This window comes from Portunus trituberculatus, chromosome 35, assembly GCF_017591435.1.
Source record: "Portunus trituberculatus isolate SZX2019 chromosome 35, ASM1759143v1, whole genome shotgun sequence".
NCBI lineage: Eukaryota > Metazoa > Arthropoda > Malacostraca > Decapoda > Portunidae > Portunus > Portunus trituberculatus.
In genome coordinates this window covers 8,437,507-8,447,936 of record NC_059289.1, presented here as the reverse complement: position 1 = coordinate 8,447,936, position 10,430 = coordinate 8,437,507, and the positions used below count along the sequence as shown (strand labels likewise).

At 48.9% G+C, this 10,430-nt stretch overlaps 1 protein-coding gene and 1 long non-coding RNA gene across 3 annotated transcripts; one reads left to right on the top strand and one right to left on the bottom strand.

Moving 5' to 3' along the window:
• Positions 1 to 1,916: 1,916 nt before the first annotated feature.
• Positions 1,917 to 8,415, bottom strand: LOC123513100. Of its 2 annotated transcripts, none has more exons than XM_045269971.1 (5): positions 8,098 to 8,415; positions 4,643 to 5,220; positions 4,386 to 4,500; positions 4,012 to 4,136; positions 1,917 to 3,915 (listed from the first exon to the last, which is right to left on the bottom strand). In XM_045269971.1, exons 2-5 carry the CDS (start codon positions 4,968 to 4,970, stop codon positions 2,834 to 2,836), a joined length of 1,650 nt encoding a protein of 549 aa, XP_045125906.1. In that variant the 5' UTR covers positions 4,971 to 5,220; positions 8,098 to 8,415; the 3' UTR covers positions 1,917 to 2,833. The 2 variants fall into 2 exon arrangements, with proteins under 2 accessions (XP_045125906.1, XP_045125907.1); XM_045269972.1 differs by lacking the exon at positions 8,098 to 8,415 and adding an exon at positions 7,548 to 7,921.
• Positions 6,026 to 8,434, top strand: LOC123513101. Its single transcript, XR_006677258.1, has 2 exons — positions 6,026 to 6,953; positions 8,061 to 8,434. It is a non-coding gene; the product is annotated as an uncharacterized LOC123513101 (long non-coding RNA).
• The last annotated feature ends 1,996 nt before the right edge of the window (positions 8,435 to 10,430 follow it).

The window sequence follows — 10,430 nt, the reverse complement described above, 5'->3', positions numbered from 1 at the left end:
TCCCTGCGCCATTAATGGGTAAATAGTGAACACGCATATACTCTTCAAGTATGCCTACAGGCACTATAGGCCATACATAAAAAAAAAAAAAAAAAAACGCACAGACAAAGACATCCTTTTTGCATTAACGGTGGGTGGCATTTACTGCGTGATACACAAGTAACGGAAGAGGGAATGAAAGTTGAAATAATGATCACTGGCATAGTAATCAGTTTAACGATAACTCGGTGACAATTTGGGGAGTGAACTTTCTTAAATTACCACATAATCATAATCACAATAATAATAATAATTATAATAATAATAATAATAATAATAATAATAATAATAATAATAATGGTAATAATAATAATAATAATGTTAATAATAACAATAATAATAATGATAATGATAATAATAATAATAATAATAATAATAATAATAATAATAATGATAATAATAGTAATAGAAATAGTAATAATGATAATTAAAATAGTAATTGTGATAAATTACTATTCGTGTATTGGCAATACTCTTGAGCCACATACCTATTCCTACTAGTCGAAATTCCACGCTCAGCACAGTCCTGGTGGCTGGTGGAGAGGTCTGCAGAAGTGTGGAGAAACTTATCTTCGAGGTTTCCTAAGATTGTAGAGTATAATCGCTTAAATAAATAAATAAAACACAGGCGAAGCATGTCCACTTTTCTCTCATATTTCTTTTCAGGATAATCCTTAATACGTAATCCATTTCCTGTGCGTCAATATGACATGTAGCATTCCCCGCCAAGAGCAGTGCCTTCCAGGTAACGTATCGTGCTGCATACCTAGAACCATGGCGAGAAACAAGGGACATAGAGAATCTCTGACACACTAGCCGCAAACATTGCTCGAACGTGTTCGAAGCTGACATACGAAACAGTGTAGTCTTTAGACTACTATTTTTTTTAGTAGAGCATCATATGTTTAACGTGAACTTTCCCAGCGGCAAGTACACACACACACACACACACACACACACACTGATGAACGGTGAACCAAAGTATGTGTATTGTTATACTTAATACATCATCATTGATTTTCTACTTTTTTGTTACCTTCCTGTCCTCCTCTTGCTTCAACTCTCCCTAGCCTCCCTTCCCATCCATTTCCCTTTTTCTCCTTTCCCGTCATCTCCTTTCTCCGTCCATCCCAGTCTTCCTCTCCACCTTTTTAAACCTTCAAACTTCCCAGTGGCCTCTGTTTATCCTTCCTCTTTTCCCCGTAATTACCAGGCAGCTCGTCAAATACTCTTTGTCTAGACAAGAACGCCTAATAATTTCACAGCCTTAATGGAAAGCAAAGATCGCCCCTCATTGCTCGACTCAACTCTAATGATGTTGGGTGAACGAAAACAACTCTTCCTTTCTTATTGTCATTGTTATTGATACCTTTCGTCATTCTTCTATCTGCATGACAAATTGATATGTGAAATGTCTTAGGTATAAAACACACTTGTGTAGTAATATTATGGTCGCTTGCTATACGTAATTACATACATACATACATACATACATACCTACCTTATCAGCTACTTTGACGGCTTTCTTAAGTTCACGTGTGTGTGTGTGTGTGTGTGTGTGTGTGTGTGTGTGTGTGTGTGTGTGTGTGATCTTTATGCGTGTGAATGAGAGGTGTTGTTTCATACCACCGCTGAAGTTTATTTTCACGGTCTTTGCAAACGTTTAAGCGTTAATAATAATAATAATATGAATAATAATGATAATGATAACAACAATAGTAATAATAATGATGACTATAATAGTGATGATGATAATAATAATAATAATAATAATAATAATAATAATAATAATAATAATAATAATAATATTATATTATTATCATTATTATTATTATTATTATTATTATTATTATTATTATTATTATTATTATTATCACTATTGTTATTATCATTGTTTATTATTATTATTATTGTTGCTATTATTATTGTTATCATTATTGTCATTATTATCATCATTATTATCAATATTATCATCATCAATGTTGTTAGAAGTACATACATAAGTGATGGTGCCGTCATTGTTTTCCTAGTCATCTTAAACACAACTTGCTCACCACAACGTGCTACCAGTGACCAGTGACACCACCAGTCATCCCAACACGTGCACGGTGCACGGTGCCGCGGGGATACGTACATTAGCTACCGGTGACTAGCCAGGTGGTGGCGGCTGCCTGCTAAGCGGCGCAGCGCCTCGCACCCCACACAGGCATCTGTCTTCCAAAGGGAGGCCACGGATGTGTTCCGCATGACGAAGATGTGTTTTACAGTACGAACAGTGTTGCTTACAAAGAATACCTTACATATTACTTAAAAATCATCGGGTTGCTTGGACTAGATAAGAAAATAGCAGCGGCCTGAGTGGTGGAGTTCCTTGCATGTGGCGGCAGCCTTCGTTCCCTCCCAGCAGCGGAGCGCCACGCTGTACATGTGGGCAGCAGCACCACGGGACCCACGGGACACCCACGGCATGATACTCGCATGACTAGAGCACTACCCGCCGGCCTACCGAACCATTGTCTAGGACGTGTCCCGGGTGTTTTAGGGTTTTCAGCCGCGTCAGCCTCCCCGCGGGCTGCCTCCGCCACCACCATTGCCCAAGAAGGTCTCGCGGAACCTTGGACAGCTTCCTAGTGTGTGGCAGACTGTGTCTGGTCTGATTCAAGACTCAAAACTACATTGGAAGCTCTGTAGCAGGGATGAGGAGCGCTTGGTGTGGAGAGGCAGACTCACCTCACACCCATGTCTCTTCCTCCTCTCTGGGGTGGGCGGGGCACTTCCTGGGAGGGTCCTGACCTCATACCTCTGAGGACACCTTGGTGGGGGGTCGGGTAAGAGTGGTGGAGCGCTGGCCACCACGACGCTCGAACACTGCCATCTGGCGGGCCTCGCGCGGCAGGGAGCGGGTGTAGTCCCCCTTGAAGGAGGTGTACTCTGGTAGGCGCGGGGGCTCCACCTTACTGAGTCGCCCCGCGCCCCCCGACCTGCCGCTAGTGGTGGTGGTGGTGGTGGCGGTGACGTTAGTGACCACAGGCGGCAGGGGCGGCTCAAGAGGAGACGGAGAAGAAGAAGAGGAACTGAGAGGGGGAGGAGGAACCACCGGTGGCAGGGGTGTGCGTGGTGCCTCAATGATGACACGGGACGGCTCCCCCAACCAACTACGCCCGCCTTGCATCTGTTGCTGTTGCTGCTGCTGGTGGTGCTGCTGTTGCTGCTGTTGCTGCTGTTGCTGCTGTTGCTGCTGCTGCTGTTGTTGATGCTGTTGCTGCTGTTGTTGATGCTGTTGGTGCTGTTCTTGTTGGTCTTCTTGCTGCTGTCGGTGCTGCGGCTGTGGGAGCGGCGCCTGCTGGTGCTCCTTCTGGGAGTGCTGCAGCTGCTGGGTGTCGTCGCTGAGAACAGTGGCACGCGAGGAACGTCGCGAGGCTGGGTGGGCGGGCGGTGGCGGCGGAGGATCGTCCTGAGGCCGCGTCAGATCCACAATAGAAGAACACTGATGGAGGGAAGGGGTGGCGGACGCGTGTGCGGGGCGCGGTGCGTGGCGGCGGGAATCACAAGTGAGGTAGGTTCTGATGGTGTCTGACGTGAAGGAGCGCTGCCCCAGGCACCCTTCACTGCGACACCTGAGCAGCGGCCGCGCTAGGCTCTCCTCTGTGCTGCTCGTTCTCGTCCTCAACAGAGGCGCGTGTCGCCCAAGATGGGCGTGCCCCGTCAAGAGGGCGGCTAGCATTGCTGACACGCCCGCCCCGCCTGCTGCCATCAACGACCAGCCGTACGTGTAGGCGTACATGGCGGACCAGCTTGTGCGTCGACCCGAAGCCACGCCGTACTCCTCAGACACCACAGACACAAACCATACCACGCCCACGCCCACACTCAAGCCTGGCGGCAAGGACATTGTGTTGGGAACAAAGTAAAACTCAACATTATCTTCTGTTAAAGACAGGATGTACAAAAAATGGTGACATGTTTGCCCACCTGCTAAGGAGTAGAGGAGAGCAGCCAGGAAGGCGACGTGCGGATAGCAGCAGCGGCCCACCACCGCTAGGAGGCAGCCCGCCCCCAGCAGCCCACACGCTCCCACCAGAAACAATGTCGAAAGTCTGAGGAAGGAAGATTTTATCTACCTTGAAAAAATGTACTTACACAAGTCGAGAGTGCATCTAGGGTAGGGAAGAGGAGGGGGGGAAGAGATGGGCATCATCCGCTTACGAGCTTTTAACAATAGATGATCGGCGAGCACTGCCAGGGCAGCGAGCAAAAAGCAAGTAAGGCGTGTGTGTGTGCAGGGAATTACAGTGTGTTGGAAAGTATATCTAATGGCGTCACGTGTAGGAATCAGCAGATCTTACCTCATCCTGACCAGAACGGTCTGCATGAGAGGAGCAGGGGCAGGCAGTTTAAGGTCTTTGTGGGTGACTGGCTGCCATCCGTAGCTCACGCTGCTGCATTCAGGTGACGCCATGTCTGGAAAACAACAAAGCCAATTGGTATCCACTTGAACATCCATCAATCTACTTACTAGTACCAGTAGGCATGCAGCAACTGCCTTGTCTTATGCACCACTCAACATGCATGTATGAAAGACGGAAACCACCAAGGTACTGACTGATGTGGAGACGCGAGGCGTTGATGTGCGGGCAGGCAGTCCAGAGGCCCAGCCTGAAGGTGACGATGGTCAGGACGGGACGGTGCTCGCCACGCTGCTGCTGTTGCTGTAGGTCCCGTCCATCGCCTGACACGTCCCGCCCCTGCCAGGCTTCCTGCACCTCCTGGACGGGCGGCTCTTCTCCCAACATCATGGGCTCTCTCACTAACGCCCACTGCGGAGACAGCAGGGCGGCCACCAGGGCTCCGAGGGCTGCGATGCCCGCCCACACTCCAACCACCCCTGCTACCCATGTCGCCACCCTCCCACCCACCTTCTCTCCCTGCATGGCCGCCCTCACCACCGCAGAGGCTCACGGCCGCCAACCATGGCTCCACATCCCGGCCTCCTTCGGACCCCTTGGGAGCACTGCAGCGAAGCGAGTTGCAGTGCGAACTGCCACTCGCTGCTGATGATGTGGCCGCCCCCTCACTCAGCAGTCCGAACCCTCCCCCATGGCCTGGGGCGGCGAGGCGGCGAATCGGCGAGACGCTGAGCTGCCGGCAGTGCAGCGCTGTCTTCCCTGGTGTCGCTGATGCCTGAGGGAAACACGAGCGTGATGGCAAGCTGACATTTTCCTTTGAAGCCAGACTGCTTGTTTTACCGAGAGAACATAGGCGAGGCTTAAAATGAGATGTAAGAAGTCTGCTCCTCGTAAGCTCTGCTTGACTCGTCCTCTCTCCAGCCACCGCTGTCAGCCAGCAGAGTGAAGCAGAGTGTCTTGAGAAAAGGGAGATCAAAATAAACTGAAATGTATGGAGAAAATATGAATAAAAGAAGAACAAATGAAGATGAATGGCGAAAGGGAAGAATAACCAGCTATGGAGGAGGGAGAGAGGGAGAGAGGGAGGTGTGTGTGGGGTGTCAGCTTTAAGAGGGAACTAGGGGAGCGCCTCTCGTCAACTGTCTGACACTTGACGGCTTACACGTCCGAGAGGGTGGAGAGGGGAGGGAGGAAAGAGAAGACGGGGAAAGGTAGGGAAGGGAGGGGGATGAGGATAGGATAGGAAAAGACATGTACGGAGAAAATAGAAACGTCTCAGAAGAAAGCTGGGAGAACACTAAGAGAACAGACTGAGGCGTGAACAGAACAAAATTAAGGTTCACCTGCAAGTACTAAATGAAAATGTGTTGATCTTCTCTCTCTCTCTCTCTCTCTCTCTCTCTCTCTCTCTCTCTCTCTCTCTCTCTCTCTCTCTCTCTATATATATATATATATATATATATATATATATATATATATATATATATATATATATATACTCACGTTTATCACTTGGAGAGAGAGAGAGAGAGAGAGAGAGAGAGAGAGAGAGAGAGAGAGAGAGAGAGAGAGAGAGAGAGAGAAGGGGGGGTTGGAATTATAGTTTGTATTATCATTATCATTATTAACACAATCATTAAGCATAATCTTTGGGAAATTATACGGATTCGCATAACCACACATAGGTTACTCTTCTGTCTCACCACGCGAGCAATCTGTATTAATCCTTTATCCAAACGACAACAAAAGTAACACGCTCTTCTCCCACGCTTCCAGCACGCCACGAGAAACCAGCAGTGTGTGAAGTAGCTAGTCATGGTCCGTAGACTTCAACGACAAAAATGTTCGGTGCACAACACAACACAATATGAGGGAAAGAAAACTGAAACGGTGATGGATCGGGAATGTCAGAAAATGGCAACTGAAAAACCTCACCCATGAATCTGGTTTACTATTACCCCCATGGACATAAAGAAAGACGAAGAGTGTGTTAATATTAATAAGAGCAGAGTTACATATGCTTTGCGGAGTGAGGTGGTGTGTGGCTCCTTTTGACTTGTATAGCACAATCCCTGCCGCCTTCGTCCCCTGTCGCCTGTCCCGAGCAAGGCAAACGAAGTTTTTCGGTGAAGGAAGCAAGTGTTTCAGCTTCACGCCGTGTTAACAGCGGAGAGAGAGAGAGAGAGAGAGAGAGAGAGAGAGAGAGAGAGAGAGAGAGAGAGAGAGAGTCAGGGTGTCAGTATCTAAGAGGATCAGAATGTGTACCCTTGAAGTTAGCAATATCGGTGGCGTCTGCCTCACACACACACACACACACACACACAGCATGCGAGAGGCCTTGTGACGGAAAACCAGCTAGCGAGAACTGGCACATCCTGGAGGCGGGGGCTTGCGGGGCCTAGTAGTGCCTAGATGAACATACCGGGGCCTGGCGGGGCTGGTGCCGTCAATAGCCCCAACAGGAGTGGCAGTGAGCAGGCTTGCGTGTCCCAGCAGTGGAGCAGTGAAGTAAGACCACTTAGCACCCTCCTCTTCCATTCCATTCCCTTCATTTCGTCCCCTCCCCTTCTCTCGTGTCTAAACCTCCCCCTTCCTTCCTCTCCTCCTCTATCTTAATTCTCTCTAAACCGTCCTTCTCCTTCCTCTCTTCATTCCCTTCCTTTCCCCTCATTTTCGTCTCCTCCTCTTCTCATGTGTCTAAACCTTCCCCATCCTTGCTCTCTACGTCTTTCCCCGCCCTCTTGTCTCCTCCGCAGCACCCAGGCCATTCATTACTCTCGCTGTGATTGCCACCTCCATCACCACCACAGCCAACACCACCACCACCATCATGACAATCACTCCTGCTGCCGCCTCTGACGTCACAAGCACCAGCACAATAACATCAACAGGAAAAGTCTGGGTATATTACAACAAACACTACTTTTTATCAGCACTATAGTATATAACTATTCCACTGCCGCCACCACCAACACCACCGCAACGACAGAAAAGATTATGGGATACTGCAGCAAACACCACTGATGTTACCGCTATTTTGACTACCCAGGCACCACCACCACTATCACCGCTTCAAACCTTTATATTCATTCTCAGGCTTACATTCGTGTTATGATTCAGGAAGCACAGTTTGAGGCCGGCACTTGCTAAACACTGCTTTGCTCTAATTAATTTCTTCTTTTCCTAGTACATTTCCCGGTATCGGTTTCAGTGAACCTTTTGCGGGGAGTCTTTAACACCTCACGTCCTTGTCTGGCACTGAAACAATCTTGCCAACGTTTCTTTTCCTCTCCTAAATCACGTTCCAGGATATCGACGTTTAGTTCCTCATGGTGAACGTGCAGTGCAGCCTCACGCGTCCAGTCTGCTCACACCACCACCGTCTTGTTCCTCTGCGTCAGCGTGTAGCAGCGTGCAACCAGAAAGAGGGAGGGAGGGAGGGAGGGAGGGATGCAGGGAGGGATGGAAGGAAAGGGGAGGGTTACACTTCTCTTATTGTGTACGTGTATTACGAGTAACTTGTGTCTTGCTAGCCACCCCGCGCTCAACCCTCTCTCTCTCTCTCTCTCTCTCTCTCTCTCTCTCTCTCTCTCTCTCTCCTTTCTTTCCTGCCAGCGCTCAGGGACGTGTGCCTGTGGGAGTGTGGCTGTACCTGCAGTGACGCTGACCAGTGGGCGTTGATGGCAGGCCAGTGGCACACGCAGCTGGTGAGGGGCGGCGGAGTGCCAGGACCAGGGGAGGACTGCGCAAACCTCCTCCCGCCACGACGCTGATTCGCTACTGACAACATCCTCCCGCTGCTGGTGGTCTAGACTCCCGCCTTCGATCCTTCCACCAGTACCACCACCATCATCAGCCTGCTGCTCGTCCCTCCTTACTATACGATGGTGGTGGCGGTGGTGGTAGTGGCGGGCCGTGATTATGATGATGATGGTGGTGATGACAATGAGATACGAAATACATAGATAATGAATAAACATTGCTTTTTTCTTCTTGTTCTCCTTTCCGTCCGTCCTTCGTTTTTTTCTCTCATCTTTGGTGGTGGTGGTGGTGGTGATGATGGTAATGACACAGGTAAAATACACACAGATAATGAATGGAAGCTCTTTTTTTATCTTCTTTCCAACCAACCTTCCTCCTTTCCATTTCTACTTTTCTTCATTCCACTTTAATTCCATACCTTCCTATTCATTCTTTTCTTCTTCCACCTCATTTTCTATTTTTCATTAATTTCTCCCTATTTCCATATCCTCCTCCTCCTCCTCCTCTTCCTCCTCCTCCTCTTCCTCCTCCTCCTTTTCCTCCTCTTCCTCTTCCTCCTTTTCCTCCTTGTCCTGGACCTCTTTCTTCTCGGCAATGTTGTCCTTCCCCCGTCAAATGAAAACAGTTTTTTTTATCCTCTCTTCCTTCTTTTCCATCTTCATTTTCCTTCGTTTCTACCAACTTTCATTTTCTCCCATTCGTCCTTATCCTCCTCCTCCTCCTCCTCCTCCTTCTCGTCGACCTCTTCCCCTCGTCGCCCTTGTCCTGCACCGCCGTCAGGAGCCTCCCTCGCCCAGCAGTGCCTTCAAGAGTTCCATTGGTGGCGTAATTCCGTGTCAGCCGCATGTGAAGCCGCGGCGACTCATAAATTGGTTTAAATATATCTGAATCTGCGTCTGAACCGGAGGCTGGAGGAAGACTTAGAGAGAGAGAGAGAGAGAGAGAGAGAGAGAGAGAGAGAGAGAGAGAGAGAGAGAGAGAGAGAGAGAGAGAGAGAGAGAGAGAGTGTTTGACGGCTGTATTAATGCTCCCAGTCCTGCTCGCGTGCTGGTAAAAGAAAGAAAAAATCCACGGAGTTTCTTTACGCAAATCAAGTGAATTTAGGACAAAATATTCAGGAGGACTTGAGGCAGGATGAAACAAATGGTCTGAGAGGGGCTGGCGAGGGGTAGGGAGGGCTGGTGGCTGGTGGCTGGAGGCGAGGGGCTGGGGAGGCAAGGCAGGGTCGAGGAGGCAAGAGTGAGGCTGTGAAAGGTGAAGAGCTGCTGAGGATAAGCTAGGTAGGATAGGGGAAGGAAAAGGTAATATTCGAAAGAGGAATAAGCGACATGAATGAAGGATCTTGTGAACTTGGAAAAAGAGAAAGGTATATTGGGAGTAAGAGTGATAGATATCCATAAAAAAAACATGACGGATGGGAGAATGGAGAACGAAAAGAGATACAGAGACAGAGAGAGAGAGAGAGAGAGAGAGAGAGAGAGAGAGAGAGAGAGAGAGACGAGGAACGAAAGATAAAAGACCTACACATAACAGTCGATTTCTTCTCACCATTATTTATCATACATCCAAATCTCGTCGAGAAGGCTCAGACAAAAGCCACACCGCCACACCACACCACACCACCACACCGCCACACCGCCACATCACCACACCACCTGCCACCCTGCCTAGCCACCCAAGCCCAAGCCAACACCTGCGGCAGCCCCTCAAGGTAATTCCAGCACGGCGGAGTTACAAGGACACGGCGATCTCGGAGGTGTAAGGGCGGGATTCACACGTGCTTCGACTGGAGTTACGGTCTGAGAGGCGCGTGTGGAAGTCCTTCGAAGGCGTCATGTGGATCTGGTCTCTATTGATCCTTAAAACCCACGGATTCCTACGAGATGAGAAATAATGTCCTTGTGTGAGATGTGTATGTTATGTGGCTAGACTTCTGCTTCCAACGCACACACACACACACACACACACACACACACACACACACACACACACACACACATCTCTCTCTCTCTCTCTCTCTCTCTCTCTCTCTCTCTCTCTCTCTAGGGAAAGTGGGAATTCTCTATTGTTCTAGCAAGGTGGGGGTGGCTCATGTACCCTCCTCCTCCTCCTCCTTATAACCTCCTCTCTCGGGTTTTGTGAGGGAAATAAAGGGAGGGAGTATGTTCTGCGGGAAGCCATCTCTCCTCCTCTCCCTCCTCTCCCAACCCCTCCTCCTCTTCC